Source organism: Neopelma chrysocephalum, unplaced genomic scaffold (genome assembly GCF_003984885.1).
Source record: "Neopelma chrysocephalum unplaced genomic scaffold, ASM398488v2 Primary Assembly neopelma1_76, whole genome shotgun sequence".
Classification (NCBI taxonomy): domain Eukaryota; kingdom Metazoa; phylum Chordata; class Aves; order Passeriformes; family Pipridae; genus Neopelma; species Neopelma chrysocephalum.
Genome location: NW_020897737.1, coordinates 2,863,529 through 2,884,454, shown reverse-complemented (window position 1 = coordinate 2,884,454; position 20,926 = coordinate 2,863,529). Strand labels below are relative to the sequence as shown.

General features: G+C 46.6%; 1 protein-coding gene across 1 annotated transcript; it reads left to right on the top strand.

Annotated features, from left to right (window-relative positions):
• The first annotated feature begins 274 nt into the window (after window positions 1-274).
• On the top strand, window positions 275-16,984 carry RS1 (retinoschisin 1). The gene is made up of 7 exons (XM_027689233.1): window positions 275-379; window positions 4,019-4,115; window positions 12,107-12,132; window positions 12,437-12,542; window positions 15,098-15,239; window positions 15,381-15,576; window positions 16,688-16,984. Exons 2-7 carry the CDS (start codon window positions 4,064-4,066, stop codon window positions 16,838-16,840), a joined length of 675 nt encoding a protein of 224 aa, XP_027545034.1. The 5' UTR covers window positions 275-379; window positions 4,019-4,063; the 3' UTR covers window positions 16,841-16,984.
• Window positions 16,985-20,926: the final 3,942 nt, after the last annotated feature.

Here is a 20,926-nt window from a genome sequence, read left to right as displayed (position 1 = left end):
CTTAACCTTTGTCAGTGCTTGCTCTTACTAAAGAAACACTCTGAGGTGTGGGCAAGCTGCAGTTAGAGATTGCAGACCAATGCAGGGATACCTGGGCCAGGAAACAAAAGCTCCTTTGGGTAGAAACCACCCATACTTCACATAGTGAGACCTAGCATACTAAGATCATAACATTAAACACCATAACAATACTTAAGGGCCTGGGTATGCCACAATCTGAAAGTGCAGATGTACTGAAGTCTGGCTTTCCTCTGCTCGTTTTGCTTAGCAGTGTGTATGCAGCTCACAGGAGGTGAAGCCAAAGCTTCACAGGAGGTGTCCCACCTCTTGGGTAAACTGTTTTCCAGTGACTGCCTGCTTCCATGATACAAGCTCAAAGGTGAGTCAGGCTTAGTTAGACTTCTCCTAATGTAGGATATGCAAGCCTCTGGTGTAGGTACTTCCCATCTAATAGGGATGGTGATCCCATGGTGCCTACCCTGCCATTGACAGCCACAGCACCCCCAAGTGGGTGTTACAGAGAGTAGGCCTAATTCTGGTGGTCAGCACAGGGTAACCATCTGCATCGTGTTTTCTTACATTTAGGAAAAGGGGCCCTTTTCAGAAAAGGACTTAAGCTCCCTCTTCAGACTTGTAGAAAGAATATTTTATTCTAAGAGCCAGATCTTAAGTGTGTGTAGATCAGAGTAGCTCCATCCATTTTGAGAGGATCCAGCTCCTGACGGTTTGACTCAAGCTCTAAAAGTGCTGACAGTCTTGCTCTCTCCACACATCAGTATCCTGCTTCTGAGAGATGTCCGTGGTTCACACGTACATGTATAAATGTGTATTTTGTGCGTCCCCTAACTGTGATAAAACAAAAGTGTGCCAGTCACACATTCCTGCTGAGACATTGCGTGCCATGTGTGTTCAGCTTCCAGACGCACGAATCGATGCGTGACACTCTGATTTAGCTGTCTGGCACTCTGACTTTGGGAGAAATATGAAATCGCTATGTGGAGTTGCACTTCTCTCTCACGCACCAGTACTTTTGCCTCCTCCTCCTCCTCTGAGGCCACACACACACAGTGCCAGTCAGACTAAAAGCATCTCAGTGGTGCAGGGTGATCTTTGTGTTATTTCCCACAATCCGGAGGAAGAAAACACACGAAGATTTTTGAGGGCTATGAAAACATACCAGAATGTCTTAAGGCCAATGTGACATGAGCTAGAGCTGGAGAAGATATATGGCCAAAAGAGCAAACCTGCCCAGTCAGTTCCTGCCCCTGTTTTACACAGCAGTGGGGATGTCACCAAACTGTCATAATTTGGGCCATTTGTACTAGTCTCAGTTTTGTTCTGTAATCAATGCCAGACTAATTTTTTCCTTTTTAAAATTTTGTTTTTATTTTTTAATAAGGGCAACTGAAGCCCTTTCTGGTGCTGTATTGTGTACTGGCTTTTAAATGTTTTCTGTCTTCTGTACCTGAAAATATTTCCATGTTTTCTACGAATTAACTACATTATTCATTTAGCAATGTTGTCTGCAGTGGCAGTGTAGTTTTGCTCTTTACAGTTATTAAAATGAAGGACCATCAACACCATTAGACACAAAGGGCCTGAACTGCAGACTATTTATACAAGGACTTTAATTTTAAGGCTCTTCTAATCTTCATGTGAACCAGTTTGATTTTTTGAATGCTACAGACACTTTTTAAACAAAGGCTGCCTTTCTTTCTTTGTGGAGGGAATTTTATAACTGGGCAGCCACCAGTCTTAAGAGTGTCCCTTTGGATGAAATGTCCTTTGATAAGAGCTGTGCTATTTCTGAACATATTCCCTAAGCTATTGTGCACTTCTTACAAAAAATCAAAACCTATTTGGATCATGAGGTTGACCATAAACCAAACTGATTTTAAACTGCTCGGGGTCATGGAAGAGAATTTGGCTTTTCTTTTTTAAAACACAGTAGGTGATTTCTCTCTGTGTGGGCAGCTCTGCTTCCCTGTGACCTGTGCTTACACGACCATAAGGTGAGAGGCTGAAGCCCTGGTCTGGTTTTCCAAGAGATATGTGGATGAAGGTATTTAGGGATTTTTAAGCTGGGATTTTCAGACCCATGGGATTTAGATACCAGCTGCTCATCATGGCGGAGAGGGAGTAGATATCCGAGTGTCTTCAGCAGCTCTGGAAATCTGTGTCTCTGTGGCAGACCATTTTAAACTGGACAACAAAAAGAAGGAGAGACACTCTTGTTTGGATACTGTGTAGAGCCTGGAGTAAGATGCTGCACTGCAGCAGATGCCCAGAGGCTGCCCTGGTACCCTCAATGAGGCTCATGTTTTTTACTGCCTGGCTGGATCTTCTCGTGGGTCTCACTGCCCTGAGAGGGGTGTTGCATATGAACATAAGACAACAGGGCATGGTCTTAAGCTGTGCCAGGGGAGGTTTAGGTTGGATATTAGGAAGAAATTCTTTACAGAGAGGGTAATCAGGCATTGGAATGGGCTGCCCAGGGAGGTGGTGGATTCTCCGTCCCTGGATGTTTTTAAGATAAGACTGGATGTGGCAGTTAATGCCATGGTCTAGCAACCACAGCGGTAGTGGATCAAGAGTTGGACTTGATGATTTCGGAGGTCCCTTCCAACCCAAATGATTCTATGATTCTATGATAAGGTGTCTGACCAAAAATCAGGAGCAGCCCCCTGCCCTTAAGAAAATGACCCCCTTCCTGGTGCCTGGGACAAGCTGCCCTTCTTGCTTATGCTGCCATGCATTGATTTGCCCCCAGTATTTGGGGTGAGCTGGCCCCGGTCCATGAAGTAGAATGGCTGTGCATGGGTCTGCCTGTGATAACCCACCTCACCATATAGATCGATTGAAGTGGGGAAAGTGTTGGGTTGAGAAGGTTAAACTCCTTGAACTGAGCAAAGCAGTGAGGCCCCTTGGCAGGAGACTCATTCCATCCATGTCATGTGTTCTGGGGAGGCTGGATGTATTGGTGCTGGAAGTGCAACTGCAGTGGGATGTTGCACCTGACAACCCATTTACAGGGCATGCCAAATTTGTGACTATCCAAAGACAGGTGAGATAAATCCTGCCCAGGGGACTGTTTTTGAAAAGTCAGCATCCTTGTTTGCACAGCATTTTTTGAATGGATGTAGACCAGAAGACTAGAGACACGATTAGCTACACGAGACACGACAGCAGCCTACGTGATCTATGCAGTACTTTAATCTATTCCCAGTGTATACAATCTATGATCTTTTGAAACAAACCAAGCTGCTTCTGAAGCAATTGCTTTCAAAAGCCTCCATTAAAAATTCATTGCTAACTGCACATTATTAGCAAAGATTGGAGGAACGGGTGCAAGATCCACTGGAATCACTAGCAGTCTGTTATCTTGGACCTTTCAATCATTTTAAAATCAAATTTATTACTCTCTTGAATGTAAGCCTGTTGAGAGGATACTATAGGTAGAACTGTTAGCAAAGGCAGGTGTACATTTTTGGTTTGAGTTTTTTACAGCCTAGCAAGTAAACAACTGAAAAGTGCTATTTTTGTTTGATCTACTAATTGCCATTTTCAGCCCCATGCAATTAGATGACTGGAAGAGCAATAAGGCCAGAGCAGATTTCAACACGCAACTATTATTAGGAAAGGCATTGATAGTGTAGAGGTAAAGAATTGGAGTGGAAGACAGTGAATAGCTATTATATACAATAGACAATATACACTATGTACCTTTTATAAGCTTTAGTCATCTGCTTTTCTGTAGGGGGTATGTGTGGTTTCTACATAGGTATATCCTTGTTTATTTGGACATATGTCTACATACCCATTCAAATTCATGCTCAGAGTGTCAGTACCTCAATACTTGTTACCTTTCAGAAACTGTTGCAGATGACACATCCTCTAGGATGGAGCTTGACGGTAATAATTGTGTGGTTGGCTTGATAGTGCTTGAGAAAATCATGAGAATGGAGGAGAGTAAGGTGCTTAGGCAATGCTTAAGTTAATCTCATGCCTTCCCATCAAGCCAAGCAGTACACTAAGGAGCTATTCACAACAGAGGAAGGAAAAGATGCAGTTCAAGATGGGAAGAGTCCTGCTGTCTCTTCTTTTCTGGTACAAAGGTATGCACTTTGCCTCCTGAGAGGCGCTCTCAGATATGTCTCTTTGTGTTTCTTGTTTCGTCCATGCTTTCATCTTCCAGGGGCTATGGGGTAAAGAGCAAGCTCTCTTTACATTCTCATGGAAGCATAATAATTCGAGGAAAGGCAAAATGTGAAGGAGATGTGTAATTTATGTACATGAGTGAGCAGTGTTCTTATAGCTCTATGAATATTCAATAGCAAAACTCTGTTTCACAAAATAATTGCAGTATAAAAAAATTGCCATATAATTTGTCAAAATATGAATTTGCAAAGAAAATTGTAGTGCAGCTGAGCCAGTGTGTAAATAATAACGCTGATTTGAAAAATTAGGTACAGCATAACATGAAAGACTGGTCCTTCATTAATCAAAACTCTTGATTAATCAAAAGCTGATCATTTTCTCTAGCAGCGAGAGATTGCTGATGAAGATTGGCTTTTTTTTTAAAGGCCATTTCAGGTATTTTGGCCTGGGAGAGACTTCCAAAGGCACTTTCAGAACAAAATGCAATCATAAGTCAAGAAAATGGGAAAGGTATTTATCAATTTTGAGGCTTTCTCAAATTTACTTTGCAGAAAGGCAGCAACGAAAGCAAGTAAGCAGGAGCTAGAAGAAGCCAGAAAATTCAGGGTCACAATCTCCTTCCATTTTAATTAACCCAGCAGTAGAGAACAGGGACATAATTTTCTGGGTTGTGTTTAAATTTCTGGCTTTATTCAAGCCAATGGCAAAGCTGCTATTATCTTAAACAAGGCTGAGGGTTGCACTTGGTAAGTGCTCGGCAGTATCTACCAACAATAACATGTGAATCAAGTGTGATCTGTCAGAGTGAGGAGAAGATTAATCAGATAGTCCAGCTTTCCCCCTATGTATGTTGAATTCTTATTGTTTTGATTTGTCTAGTTCTTTTCTATCTTTCTGTGTTTCCACTTATACTTTGATCTACAAATTTTCATGGGTAGGAAAGTAAATGTTCCTCAACTAGCTATGCCTTCATTTCATCCTGTTATGTTTGGCTGTACCCTACTCTACCTAATTAATAGATCTTCCTTTTAATCTTACAGCAAATATTTGTATGTTCTCCTCATACTTTATCTCTCCTCTCTCCTTTGTTTTACTTGGGAAGGTTATTGGTGCCTAAGCCTCTTGGAAGACTGTTTTTATCCAGACTCCAGCATTTTTTTCCCTTTGGGTGGCATAACTGCAATTAGTCCTTGGAATGAGTTCATACCTTACTCTGAATCCCAGACACAGCTTGCTTTTAATAGACACCTACACATCAGGATATTTTTGGAGAGCCTGCAGTGAAAAATAACTTGCAGGATCACTTTCAAGGCATCACTCCTTTGATATTTATTTTCTTAATTTACTATGTTACTTAATTTACTGTTTTTCTTTGCTTCATGGCCTAAGTGTCCTCCTCTGGATAAAGAGAGCAGTGACCCTTTGCTTAGGTCCCCCTCACACTCCTGCCTTTCTCTCTCACCACGAAGGTGCTGCTAGGTCAGTCCTCCGAGCTACGTGCACTGATGTCACGATAAGCTGCTTAGCTTATTTTCTCTGGCAGAGCAAGTGGCTTAGAGGAGCACCCCCAGCTCCCGCGCCTTGGCTGGGCTTGTGTTTGCCGGGGACACGGCAGCAGCAGCAGCAGCAGCAACAGCAGCAGCATATGGTGCAGCAGGCGGGCTCCTGCCACGAGAGCCGCAGCAGCTGCTGAGCCCCCTCCATATGGCGAGGAGGAGCACCCCGAGCCCCGGATTGACATGAATGTGCTTTTAGCACATTGAATGTGACATGCCTGCACCGCATTACTCTGTCCGTGCTCACTACACGTTGAGGAATAAGCACATCTCAGCAGTTTAAGAGAGTGGATTTCTTTTTTTCCCCTCTGTTTTTTTTTTTTTTGTAGCTTTAAAAAAAAAACAACCAACCCAAACCAAAATTAAAGGCTTAAACCTGCCTTTGCATCATGGTAAATAACATCTTTAGTGCTACCCTTTGGCATAATCAATGCATCTAGTGAAATTACTATGCAGGCAATGTTCTGCATAGCTCTAAGCAGGAAGGAGCAAACATGACAGTAAGATCAGAAATTGCCAAAAGTTTTCAAAGGAACACTTTGGGAAAAAAAGATAATTGTACACCTCTTAAGAAGAGAAGGGGAGGAGGTTGATTTTTTTTCAACTTATTTAATCTTTTTCCAAATATTTTCACAACATAAAAAAACCAGCAGGTGTTAAAGAGAAATCAATATTAATTAAATACGAATAATTGTCATTATTTAAATATGGTTTTTATCGTGTTCAAATAACTAGTAAATATTAAATGACACACAATACAAATGAATGAAAGTGGAAACCAAATAAAAATAATTCAAATAAAGAAAATGGAATGGAAATTAAAATAATAAAACCATGAAAAATCCTCACAAAATGAAGGAGGAAAAGAACAGCTGAGTTAAAGCCTGAGAGAAAAGCTTAATACAAAGTATGAGACCTTCTCCCCTCTGCAGGCTGACACTGGTGCTGCTCCTCTTGCCCTCATTTTCTGGCTCTGACCGTGCCTTCCAGTGATCAGCAGAGGTCAGTCCTCACAGGCTGATGTGTGCCAGGGTGTTGGTGCCGTCTTAGGTGGTGCTGAGGCCAGAATATCATCTACAGGGGAAACAGGCTGAGCATTTTGGCCACTGTGGCTTTAGGTGGTCGTCGTCCCTGGACGGGCACTCAGCCTGACTCCCAGAGTCTTTTGGTGGACACAGATCTGCATATGCCTTGGGGGTCCCTGCCTGCTAGCATAGCTCCCAAGGACCATTTAAAAACCATGCTTTTTAGAAATAGAGATACTGTTTGCTCAACACGAGGTCCCATTGAGGCTGCTTAGCATAACCATGGAAAAAGCCCTGGGGGAAAATCAACAAAAGCAATCACCAAGCAACTGGACGGGGGGCTACTCTTGCCAAGGGGAGCTGGGGACCGGCCACAGCTGCAGCATGGGTCCCTGGGGCCCTTGCCTGTGGCGCATTTGGGAAAACACCACAGATATGGCAGCTTCCCTAAGTGCACCTTGTTACCAAGGCTCTGCAACCTGATGTGAGTCACCTCACTCGCCTGGCACGATTTTCAGGGCTGGTATGGAAAAATAGCCTAGGTTAATAATATAGCAACCCACAAACTAGCACCCAATGAGCACAGACCACCAAATGCTTTTTTCAGTGTCTCAACCCTCGGTGTTGCTTTACAGCCTGTGTTACCTAACCCTGCTTCCTGATGATATCTAATGTGGTGCTCTGGGAAAAGAGGGCTTTGCAATGGGTTGCTTTTCAGAAAGCATGGATAAAAACAGTGCCATTCAGTCCAGCTATACCTTTCATTTCTGTGACATCTTCGTAGGGGCTCCGGTCATATTTTTCTGAGTTTTGAGCTGTTTTCCCTTGCCCTGCCCAATGACCCACAGGTGCAGAAGGGAAGCAGGTGACTATGCAGCAGGAGCCACAGTGCCCAGAAAGCACTGCTGCACCATGGGGGGGACTGCTCTCCACTGGAAGGAGTGAAAGTCATTTTACTCATCTCTCCGAGCTTTTAAACTGAGATGTTGCTTGCATAGATGAGAGACAACATTAACTATTTTCCAGCTGAAGCTTCTAGGACACCTAAATCATAAAGTAAATGAATAATTGAACTTTTCCACATACTTTTCCTACAATGATCAAGTTTATGTGAACTTATTCCAGTAAGTTGAGTGAGTGACATTTGTTCTGTGTTATATTTTATTTCTCTGTTTTCGTATTTTATTATGTGCTTTCTCATGCTTGTACATTTGTCATTAATTCTAGACACACTAAAAGAGGACTTGGTATTGTGGCATTATGCTCAGGATAGTGAATATGATTTCTCAGAGTTACCATATCAAAATGTGCTTAGCCTTTGGCAGCGTTACTTCTGTCCACACTTATCTTCCCTCCTTTCTTACTCTTGTTTAGCCACATTCTTAATGATTACAAATTTTCTGAGACACACCTTTTCCTGTCCTTAAAATGCCAGCAGCTGAGTTTCCTTGCTATTTATTGCCCCTTCGTTTTCCCAACTAGCCCTAAGTTGTGGCTGCTGCTTTGTCCCACTTCCACCTCAGGAAACCTGTGTCCTCCCCATCTTGGCATCCCAGGACTACTTCTGCTATCTCTTTTCTTTCTCCCGCAAACCTGGACCAGTCCCTGGAGTATCTCTCCCCTCCATCCTGCTCAGCAGCGGGTGCTGAGTGGGGCCATCCCAGGGCCTGACCTACAGCCCAGCCTCACTAGGACAGGTGCTCTGGCACAAAATCATCCTCTGGTTCTTGCCTAAGCCCTGGTCCCTAAATCCTGACCCGTCAGGTGGCATTTGTGCATGATAGTGTGCTGGACAAGCGGCACTGCAGGGTAGGATGAAGGGATGGGAAAGGTGCGTGCCTTTCCTCACTGCCTCCCACAAACACAGATAATAGTTTATTTCACTGAACTGATGGTTTGCTGAATGTCTGGGGGGGGGGCTGTAAATAGTGCTTTTTGCTTTTTAATGTTTTGAGGTTTTTTTCAGTCTTGTGCTTTTAAAACAACAGCCCCTGGCAGCTGTGCAGGACTTATGACTGTCCCATGAATTGCAGCAATTCGTTCTGTCTGACCTACAATTACCAATTATCTTTGTAACCTTCCTTGAAGGCAAACACGCTCACTATAAAAGCATGCTGGCCATTACTTTTTTTTTAGGCTATTGGCAGGCAGCTTTCCTCTTCATTTCCTTTGTAGGACAATGCCCGTCACAGCTGTAAACACACCAATATATCAATTACTATGTTTGCTGGCCAACTGCAGGCAAGGGCATTTTTCTTTTCTTTTTCTCTCCCAACACCAGGGGTTATCAGGCCATGCTGCCCAGGCAGGATGTTTGGCCATCTGCTGCTGCACTTACCCCAAGCCAAGCCAAGCCTGCCACTCCCCTGTGCCATGGTTGGATGGCTGAGCCACTTGTGGGAGCAAGCCCTTAGCAATTAATTTCTTCTGACTCAAAAAGACAAAGCTGAACTCCTGTTTGAGATAATTAAATCAGTGAGTTATGCAGTGAGGGGTGGTGATCCCCAGTCCAGCGGGGACAACCAGAGGGGCAGCACGCTGGCACCTGTGCTCTGGCACTGGCTTTGCACCCTGTGTCTTGTGGGACTGACCCAATACAACATTGCCTTGAAAGAAGGCCTTTTGTGCTTGAAATTTACACCCTTGCTTGATTTGCAGTGTGGTGTCCCCTGGCAGATGAGGCTAAAAACCCTAGAAGCCACTCTTGTAGCTCAGGAGCAGGCATCTCTGGCTGAGTGCAGCCATCACTGGCTGAGTGCAGCCACCCAAGCGATGCTGGGGTGACCTGTAAGGAGGATTCATTTCTGGTGGTTGAATTGGTGCTATCATACACCCACCCACTTGAAAACTGTTTCTTTTTTTGCCTGTTGTTTCACTCAGAGATGTTGAATTTCCAGTTCCATGTGTCAATGACATATCAAATTTTGATCTTGACTCTCAAAGGGAGGTACTCAGGGACCTATGGAAGGGCTCAGCATGGTCCCACAGCAATACCCTACATCAGTCCTGGTAATCGACATCCCCTTTCCTCACATAGTGCATAAAAGTAGGCTTCACCACAATACAGTCATCTTCATGGAACATAATTTTCTTAGGTTAGTGGCTGGACTTGATGATCTTAGAGGTCTTTTCCAACCCCTTTGCCAGGCCAAAGTGCATTAAATCACCATAACGAAAACCCAAAACAACACACAGAAGTTTTTGCACAAAAATCAGTCTTATAAAAATGGAAATAAAGAAGTTAAGAAACACATAGCAAGCACACATCTCTAAATGAAACTTGAGTGCCTGCAGGTGGAAGGAGTCAAGCCTGGAGCCCTGTGAGCTCAGACAATTGCTGGGCAGTGGGGACACATGAGGGCTCTGCTGGCTGGGGAGTCAGGCTCCCAGATTTCAGGGTAAGGAAGATGCCCTTGCAGCTGGTGCTCCTGGAGCACTGGCTGGAGGGATAGGAGACACACCTGCTCTCCTAGTTCTCATGGCCCTGGTGCCAGTGCCACTGCAGAATTGGCATCAAACAGAGCACCAAGCAAGCAGGAGAGGCACTACATTTCTTTTATGGGCAAAGATGGTGCAGTTTTGATAAGTGATAAAGTCCTGGTTTGTATTGTATTGGCCAACAGCGTTAACTTAAACCACCTTTATGCTGGTTTAAGTCAAATTCCTTTGCCCTGTGTGGCACAGCACAGAGGTGGCCTTGGGCTTGCACCTCTGCCTTGGTTTTCTCATTGCATAGTGAAGTGACAGGGTTTGACTGGGTAACATCTGTGCTGGGAAATGTGTAGCGCAGTGTTGTGAGTGGCCCTCAAGCCTACACTTTACGAGAGGCCAGATCTGGAAACGTGCAGCCTCGTTTTCCTGCTGAGCTTGTTGGGGTCTGGGTGCCCCCTGCCTCCCTCTTGGGTCTGGCTATAAGCCATACCTTTTTATTGCAGACCAGTGTTTACTTCTTCTGCCAAGTGCCCAAGTGCCTTGGGTTAATTTTGTAAGTTCCTGATGCCAGAAATGCTGCCCTGGGACACTGAAGCACAGGAAACCATCTCTGTGTTAGAGAAAGGAATTTTTTAAAACTTCTTTATCATTTTGTTCTTGGCTGTCTTTCTTTCAGACTCTTGATACATTTAGGCTCAGTGTCACACCCAAGGAGCAGTTGCATTTCAGCAGTAAACAGAGCTTTGTATATAGCTTATATTTCAGCTGATTATAATTGCTCTGTGTTTGTGAGTATTTTGAGAGGAAACTTGCTATAGAAATGTGAGATGTAAATTCCCAGCATTAGCTGGAGCTTCCTAGGCTCAGCAAAGTGACAGTGTATGAATGAATAAATCATAACTAGAATTCAGTGAATAATTCAGAGTCTAATTCATTTGGTGAAAAGACCTCTTTTCGTATTCACAAAACCTCTGGAGATGGCAGGTTTCTCATGGCTTCTGTATGCAAGTTTTTACCTGCTCAATAGCTTGTTCCTTGGTGGCTTGTAGATGCCGTACTGGCTTCGAAAAAGTGATGTTCGACATTTGACTTGTGTTGATGAGTTATCAGCAGTCATGGGACTATATTTTTTTTTATTATTTTCATAGATGTCTGGGAACTATCCTGCCAGTCCAAATGCTGTTAACACAGTCTGCTTTGGACTTCACTGTGAAGCAAGGAGAGCCTTTTCAGTAAGGAAAGTGCTCATAAAAAAGCCATTGCTCAGTGAGAGGCAAGAGATAAAACAGGTCAGATGTTACAAAAATAGCATCTCTTCCTCTACAGCCACGACTGGTTTTCCCTAAGAAAGAAAAAAAAAGGGTGTCCTGTCTGTAAAATGGATTAGGAAGACCTATTTACATTACATTTTTCTCCATCCCATCCAGAGCGAGTGGTCTCAGACCAAGCACCTGGTAGAGTGTCCCATCTCCTCCAAAGGCACTTATCACTTGCAGTAGTGCCAGGATGGGATTTCACCCTTGGAGTTCATCAGCTTACACATTTTAAGGAGAAAATGTGACGGGGAAACTGGAGTGGGAAGGCAGAAAAAATGGATGTGGGCAAAATCAGCTATAAAGCAGAGACCAAATGGGCTGGCATGAGTTTCTCCTCAGGGTGATTCAGGTGTGTCTGATCAGAAAGAGGAGATGCCAAAGACATCAGAAAGAAAACCCAGTGGAGGAGTAGCACAGACATGGACACAGGCAGTGCCCTGCTCCTGCCCATATTCTCTTACCTTCCCCTGGCAATCAGCTTGGGGAAAACTTGGTAGATTCATCAGTCCTTCCTTTATTTATTTGTCCCTAGCTCAGGAGGAAATTGTATTTTGTAAAGTTTGCTTGCAGCATCTTTGTTTCTAATCTCTCTCTTCTTTTCTCCACGCCCACTGCCCAGCTGCAATGGCCCTCTCCCCGGGAGAGGTAAGTGTCTCTGGCTAGTTTGGCTGCCAGGTAAATGCTGGGGCTTTGACACTGCCTGGCTCTGGTGCCTTGGGCCAGAAGTAGGGGTGGCACCTGGCCCAGGCACATGCTCTGACTTCTGAATCCAAGGGATCCAAGTCATCCCATGTTTCATGCTAGCCTGTCATGAAGAAAGGGTCTCAGAGAAGGTGTAGCAGGCTGGGCAGGCATGAGCACGTCTCAGGTTCAGAACTCAGATTTAGCCTTGTGTTGCTGTTGTTGATGACTATGTTGATTTATTGCTGGTTTTTTACCTTCCCTTTAGGATGAGAGACTGGAGCTGTGGCACAGCAAGGCTTGCAAATGTGATTGCCAAGGAGGACCTAACTCGGTGTGGTCCAGCGGGACTAACAGCTTGGAGTGCATGCCGGGTAATGGACCAGTGTGCTTTTAGCCATGTTTGCCTGGTGATCTCCAGCACCTTCCCCTCCTGCACTCACCATTGCAGAGGAGGCACGTTTTGGCAGTACTTGTTCCAAATCCAGCTGCTGTGAGGCTGGGGGAGCTGCACTGGTGTGAGGTGAGGGGGTGACCCTGCACCGTCAGGCAGAGGCAGCCACCATTCCTGGGCCTTGGGAGGTCACCGAGGGTGGCCCATGCTGGCCAGTGCTCCCTACTGGCACCTATGCCTGGCATGCCAGCCTGGTCCTACTGCATATTTTCTTACTGTTTAACCTTAGCAGTGTACAATTCTCCATTTGAAGTCTTGCTACAGCCTGGTACCACCCTGCTGTCGTTTGCACCAAGCAATCACAGAATCACAACATGGTTTGGATTAGAAGGGACCATTGAAGATCATCTAGTTCCAATACCTCCCCTCTCCCATCCCCTTTATTGATAGCGACAACTTCCACTAGACTAGGTTGCTCAAAGCCCCATCCAACCTGGACTTGAACACTTCCAGGGATGGGGCATCCACAGCTTCTCTGGACAACCTGTCCCAGTGGATCATCATCTGCACAGTAAAAAAGTTCTGCTTTATGTTCAGTCTAAACCCACACTCTTCCTATTTAAAACCCTTGCCCTTTGAGAGGCAAGGTAAGGGAAGGAGACATGGCAGGTTTGGTTGATCTGTCCGTGGCAGATATGCGAGGAGCAGGGCTAGGTTTCCCAGCCAGGCCAGGTGTGGTGGGTGCTCTCACACATTAGCATTTATGCAGCTAAGTAATGAAGGCATCTTCCTTGACTGATAAAGGCTGTTCTCCTGAATGATGATTATTGCCACTGTAACTCTGCTCTCCTCAGGCAGGGGCTTTGCACTCCCCTTGCCTGGTCCAGCCCAGCCAACATGGTGTCAGGCATCTGTTTTGGTGGGTCCCCGTGTGTGGTACAAACGGACTCACCAGAAGGTGACCTGTTAATTGCATTATGGTTGTGTGGTCTGCGGATTAGTGTTGCTAAAAGTGAAGTTGGGTGGTGTTTGAGATAAGCCTAACGAATAGTAAACACAAGGGGCCACCCCAGCCCAGCCACCTCTTGCACAAGGGGAGCAAGGCTTTTAAGATGGTGGAAAAGCATGATGTTTCCATGCCTCGAGGAAGGCGGGAGGGTGGCCATATGTTTTCATGGGAAAAAACATGTTAATGAGGTACCGACTGAGCAAGATATGTTAATGAGATATTGATGCATACAGTATTGACCTAGTGGAGCTTGCTAATGAGACATCGACCACATGGCTGCAGTGCTGGGGAGTTGCACTGGGGAGGCCACAGTCATACTGGGTTCTGGGCCCCCACTGAGGCACCCCACGTGTGGGTCATTTTTAACACGAGGCACCACGCTGGTTAGTCAGGCACAGCTAAGACAAGGAAACGTCCTAACCACAAGGGAAGCTGCGCAGAGCTTTGCTTGCTCCTTTACTGCTGAGAGCCATGAAACAAACTATGCTAAACTGGAGAAAGGGACAGAGTAACCATTGGGGGCTCCACAGGCTGCAAAATTAGAAAATACTGCCTGTGATATAGATGTTTGCCTAGGCAATCCCCATGTGATGCTTGTGAGCACCTTCATTCTGTGTATCTTGATACGCAGTGATAACCTGATTGTATAAAAAATGATCATAACAAAAATCCCCGCAACTAGGTCCGGTTAGCATGCAGGTGCTCAGCATCACCAAAGGCCTGCATTTCAGAGCACTGTGTGGTGACCCACACAGAAAGTTTTAATGACAAATGAGTATTTCTTTCTCCAGTAGTTTTGCAGCCAGCAGGAGTCATGTTGAATTTCTTGCTGTTGCCAAAGACAGCTGTGGGGGCAGGATTGGTAGCCTGGAGACCTGAAGTCAAAAACTCAGATGGAGATCCCTGAGCCTTCAGTAGAGTCAAGCATTACACCTCACTGGCACCAGAGCATCTGCAGGTTTTCCACAAGGCAAGACCACCTCCAGACACAAAGATGGTCCCCATAGCAGAGAATGCAGAAGACCCAAGGGTGCTTGTGAAGCAAGCTTGATGATCAGAGCTTGCTCAGAAATTTTGCCATGCAAGTAAATCAAGGCAGTGAATGGAGGAGCAGAAGCAGGTAAAGCCCAGCAAGTAAAGCAGTGCCTGACATTTCTCAAGGACCAGGCAGAGGCTGACAGCCTGGAGGCTGGATCCAGGTTGATGGATCCAGTCTGGTTTTTCTTCCACATGCCTTTCAAGAAGGAGATTCATACTGCAACATCTGAATAAAACCTTTCCCCCAAAATGTTGCAGGTAGAACAGGTTTAGTAAGTTTGAGAGAGAAAGAAGAGTTAGAAATTAAAACAAGAGTTAGAAATGAAGATCCTATGGCCCCTGTGCAGGTTGTGGTCTGGTATTAAGAGCATCCTAGTCAGGGAGGAGAGGGAGCAGTGAAACCACAGGAGATGTTGATGATGTGTGTGCAAACAAACCCAGGAAACAGCCAGTCATGTCACTTAAGGTGTTTTTCCCCTTTTCTGCAGAGTGTCCCTACCACAAGCCCCTGGGTTTCGAGTCTGGTGCCGTCACCCCAGACCAGATAAGCTGCTCCAACCCTGAGCAGTACACGGGTTGGTACTCCTCCTGGACAGCCAACAAGGCCCGCCTCAATGGCCAAGGCTTTGGGTGAGTTCCAAAATGTCTCTCTGAGGGGCTCCAGGGCCAGAGGGTGTGGGGTGCTGGGGGAACCCTGGGAGTGTGGGGGCAGGAGGGTCTGCCTGGAAGGGCAGTGGTAGAGGACATAGCAGGGCTGGTGTTGTCCCCCAGGTGTGCATGGCTCTCCAAGTACCAGGACACTGCACAGTGGCTGCAGATCGACCTGAAGGAGGTGAAGGTGATTTCAGGGATCCTCACACAAGGTCGCTGTGATGCCGATGAGTGGATGACCAAGTACAGCATTCAGTACCGCACCGACGAAAACCTCAACTGGGTTTACTACAAGGACCAGACCGGGAACAATCGGGTCAGTGCAATTTGCTCTTTGGCCACTGGTGGAGAGGTGGCATGTTTGGTGACATGAAGGCATCATTTCTTAGTGGGAGGTGCCCCAAAATGGGGGTCCTGTGGCAGCAGCAGGGTGTATGGGTCTCAGTGCTCACTCCGCATCTGGGGGCAGCACAGAGAGGGGCCATTTCCTCTGTGGTGAAAGTGAATGCCATGATGACCAGAGCAAAATAAATTTTTTGTGATTTCTAATGATGATAGTGGAATCCGGATTAAGCTCAGGGGCATTAGTTGGCATTGCAGAGGAGGGAGCACCTCCATGATAAAACCACTTTCTCAGCTGTGGCTATACAACCCCAGCCCTGCTTGGGCACTGAGAAATGGGGGCCCCTTTTGCCGTAAGTCTAGAGCTAGTGCACAATGACAATGCAGAAAAACCCCTGAGACAAGTTCTGTAACTATTTGTGTCACAGCCCACTGAACTGTTCTCACACTGCACTTCTTACTGGCTGGTTTGAAGTGAAAAATTGCACTTGGGAAACCTTAGAAGGATGCCTGTGCAGCCCAGCCAGGCTGGGAGATGCCACAGCTGCTAGGCATCCTCAGTGTCCATCTGTGGGGATGGCCCTGTCCTAGCATGGGAAGCTCTGGTGGCTTTGCTGAAGTATCAGTTCCTGCAGCCTTGGGGAGATGCTGTGCTGAGCTTTCCCCAAAAAACAGGTCATGGCAGCAGGAGATGCGACATGCTGGCCAAGCAATGGGGAAAGGACACTCAGATACATTTTTTGTCTGTATTGGCATATGAGACAACCCAGCTCATGAACTGTGAAGAGCCAAATTTTACCATGCTCACTCCAAACATGTGGTGCCTTGCTGCAGAAAGGCAAGTGAGAGAGAATGGGGTGAGATTAAGTCTGGCCTAACCACAAAAAGTGCAGGAACAATGGGAGAAAGTGACTTACTCAGAAAACCGAATCAGCATGACAAAAATGGTGTGGCTATTTTTGATGTCTTTTGTTCTGAGGGTGGAGGGGAGGGAACCTCCTCCTCCTCTGTTCTGCACAGGCACCCCAGACTCATGGGACGGAATCTCCAGCCCCCTAACCACCTACCCACCTCTCCCTTCACAGGTTTTCTATGGCAACTCAGACCGCTCCTCCTCAGTGCAGAACCTGCTGCGGCCGCCCATTGTGGCCCGCTACATCCGCCTCATCCCGCTGGGCTGGCACGTGCGCATCGCCATCCGCATGGAGCTCCTGGAGTGCCTGGGCAAGTGTGGCTGAGTGCTGTCTCCTGAGGTGGATGTGGAGGTGTCTGCCCATGCAGCTGCCCTGCCTCACCACTGCCACAGCTGCAGCCACAGTCCCATGGTGTAAATGCCCAGCCTGCAAAGGGAAGAGCTGTCTTGAATAAAACATGGCTCCACACCATGCCTGGTCATTCAGCTGATGGGTGTTTCTGGGCACATGTTGGGAAAGGTGGGAGGGATCAGGGCTTTCATCCCGTGAGATATGGTGCTTCTGGCCCTGGGTGTTAGGTTGGGGAAATCATCATCACAGCATGCTACGAAGGCCAGAGTAAATGCAGATGGGGTCCAAAGGCAGGGCTTGGGTTCTTTTCAGGACAGCAGGTCTATGCCTGATTATTTGTCCTGGAGCCCAGCCCTCCCCCACTGACCCACCAGGACCAGGGAGGGTTCTCATAGGACAGACATGTCACCCTGCTTTTCTTCATGCTAATCTCTGCCATCCCTGAGACAGGACTGGGGCCTGATCTAGCCTATCCCCAGTATGAGGGCCCCCACCTGGATCTCACACTCTCAAATCACCTCATGTCTTCTTGTATGAGCAACCCTCTGGCCTGAGCTGCTGTGGCTGGTTTGGGGGCAGGCATCAGTGCCTTGAGAATGAGATGGCCAAACCCTCTGTGTATCCTGTCTGATTTTGCACTGACACATCTCAGGGGCCCCAGGGCACTTTGCTCCATGTGGATGTTTGGGCACAGACATAGGGATTGCCTCTTATTAACTGTTTGATCTCCATGGCCTGATCGCCAGTGGGTATTTAGCACCTGAGGAATCTGGAGGCTCTGATGATCGACCCATGTCCCTGGGGCGACAGCCTGGTTACTATGGCTCGTGTCCCTGCCCAGCACAGGAACTCAACACAACCTAGATACAAACTACAGCCCCACAGCTCCCATATGGGAGGGTTTTAGGGAGCTCTGGAGTGACAGCTTTGGTTTGCCTTCCCATGCACCTGTAACACAAAGCTGGCAGGCACCAGAGTCCTTTTCCCTATTTTCTAACAACCTGGACTGTCTCAGTAAAGAGAGAAGAGTTGTGAAGACAACTGCACTGAGGCAGGCCATCTGCCTCTCCTCTCCTTATCCCTATGGACAGAGAGGTGAATGTGTGCAGGGCAGGAGTTGAGATGTGACTAAAACCAAATGAGATGTGACTAAAAACATGAGAAAAGCCTTTGGATGGCTGTGCAATTCATCACATTCATTTGTGAGAGCAGATGTTTCTGCCTTGTTTTTTCCTGTATATAGACACAAATAATATCTGTCAGGAAAATAAGGTCTTCTGGTGAGTCTGAAAGCTGCTCCATTAAACAGGAAGAAGTCTACAGAGATGTAGAAAAGACAAATTCCCATCTGCTGAGATGATTGCTATTATACACCATTACTCCCTAGCTTCACCCCAACCCCCCATTTGTGGATAGGAATTTTGCTTATCCACAAATTGGTCTAGGGACACTTTTTCCTAGTAAGAAATCACTGTGTGGTTTTCTAATGCTAAGCAGTCAAGGCAAGCTCTAGTGAGAAGGTCCATTGAGCTTGAGGCACGTCTTTCATGCAGCCAAGCTGTGGGACCACCATGGTGTAACAGCCTCCTCAGGGACACTGACGAACAGCAGCAGGGAGACAAGGGCTCTCCACCAGCTGTCATAGCTCTTGTGTTAACAACACCAACACTGAGAGCTGAAGTGTTTTTCCGGGCCCTGGACACAGTTGCCATCATGTTAATACGCAGCTGTGTCTGCCCTAAAAGCAGCACAGGCAGCTCTGCTCCATGTCCTGGTGGATGGTGATAGGGAGGAGGCTTGGTGCTGTTTTCCACTGCACAACTGAGGTGCAGGGGTGGGGATGGAAGGGCGAAAGGATGGACTGGGCACCAGCCAGTGAATATTTATATCACCCCAAGCAGTTAAGCTTGACTGTAGCTAGTCAAAGCCTTGTCTGTGACTGGACTCTAAGAGTTACGCACAGTCCAGGGTTTTTCAAGTTGTCTGATTTGGGAAATGTACCCTATGGCAAGGTGCAGGAGCTCCTGTGAAATTTGGAAGAGCTCGCAGGCTTAATGCACAGCCTGAATGGATGGACCACACACCATTATACACCAAGGAACCTCATTAAATTATGTATCTTCACATGACCGATCCCACATGTAGGATATAATAAAACTTTAGAGGAAGAAAGTACTGTCTAGGTAGAAGGGACCTGTGCTATCACTCTTTGAGCCTCCCACTTCAAAGAAATCACTAGATCTTTTTTCTAGATTGCAATGTACGGCGATAAATAACGTGGAACTAACTGGCATAACAGTGCATTTCACAGTTCATTTGCTTCTTGCCTTGCCCTGTCCTTTGCCTGCAGTTCACTTTTCCAAGCTTTCATGGGGAAGAGACCTACTTCTGGCTTTCAACTAAATGGTTCCTGCTAAAGCAGGAGTTTCTGTTCTGATCCTTGCTGCGCAGCTCACTTGCTAATTGACCTGTGGAAATTCACTTAACCTCTGCCTCATATAAAAAGAAGGGTGCTGAGAGGCTTAATTAATTAAGTGGTCCTAAAGTGCTTTTAGAATTGCATTTGACTTCCACCTCTGCATAAATTCAGCATGTTGGAGCAACAGTGTGACTGAGGGCATTATGAAAGTGGGACAGAACCAGCCAAAGTAAAATTACATAAATACACAAGCTTTCTCTCATAAACATAGGATCACAGAATGGTTTAGGTTGGAAGGAACCTTAAAGATCATGTAGCTCCAATTTCCCTGCCATGGGAAGGGACGCCTTTCCCTAGACCAGGAGAGGTGTGCCAGCCTTGTGATCAACTTAGTGGCTTTCCTCTGGACTTGCTCCAAGTCCACATCTTTCTTGTGCTTGGGGCCCCAGAGCTGGATGCAGCACTCCAGATGGGGTCTCATGAGAGTGAAATAAAAGGGGCAGAATCACCTCCCTCACCCTGCTGACCACGCTGCTTTCAGTGCAGCCCAGGACACAACCGGCCTTCTGGGCTGCCAGCGCTCACTGTCGGCTCACGCTGAACTTTTCATCCACCAGCAGCCCCCAGTCCTTCTCTTCAGAGCTGCTCGTGATCTGTTCCTCCCCCAACCTGTATTTGTCTTGGGACTGCCCCAACCCAGGTGCAGGACCTTGTGCTTGGCCTTGTTGGACTTCATGATGTTTGCACCAGTCCACCTCTCAAGCCTGTCCAGGTCCCTCCGGATGGCATCCCTTCCCTACCGTGTGTCAACTGCACAACATGGCTTAGTGTCGATTGGCAAACTTGCTGAGGGTGCACTCAATCCCACTGTCTATGTTGCTGACAAGGATGTTAAACAAGGTCTTTGCCTGTAGATGTAGGGAGACCAATGCATGGCTTTGCAACTGCATAAAACACAAGGGTTTTGAAATAGGAAGCAGGACCAAGAGCTGCCTTCATATTCATGACCTGAATTTTTAGCATGGTATGCTTAGAGAGAAGTGAGGGAACTGTGCTGAGAAATCAAACTTGCCCAATCTAAGCTATGTGAGCAGAGATTACCTCAGGCCTCCAGACCAGCCACATCATATATAAGTCAATAGCCCCATGCAGAAATTATCCCTTCATTTCCACCCAGAGAAAAATGCCAATGCCTACTATGATCCCCATTCCATGGGGCACTAATGGTGACTACACTGGGGTTCCTCTTCAAGGAGGTGGCCACTCCATTTTCTGGGGCTCTGCAGGGGGTACAGAAAAGGGGTCACTACAACGAGATCCTTGAAAGAGTAAGAGCCAAATAAGGCTGTAAGAGTAAAGCCAAGTGTGCCCAGAGCTCTAGGTACCTCAGGGAAAACAGGCATTTCAAACCCATTTCTGGCTGGGAGGGACTGTTAAAGTACTGGACTGCTTGTCCTGGTGGAAATTGAAGACATCGGTTTGGGTCAGTGGTTTGCCTCTTGGGGAGGTGATGGGCACAGCTCAGTGCAGGCACGGGGCAGCAGCCTGGTCTCACCAAGGCTGCGATTGCTGCACAAGCCATCAGGCAGCTGTTTTGGATCTAACAGACTGCAAGTCCTGGCTTTCAGCAAGTCTACTGC

Coding starts and splice junctions, on each gene's coding strand:
- RS1 (XM_027689233.1), top strand. CDS start 4,064: ATGCAGTTCAAGATGGGAAGAGTCCTGCTGTCTCTTCTTTTCTGGTAC. Junction 12,133..12,436: donor TGGCCCTCTCCCCGGGAGAG/GTAAGTGTCTCT, acceptor CCTTCCCTTTAG/GATGAGAGACTGGAGCTGTG. Junction 15,240..15,380: donor CTCAATGGCCAAGGCTTTGG/GTGAGTTCCAAA, acceptor GTTGTCCCCCAG/GTGTGCATGGCTCTCCAAGT.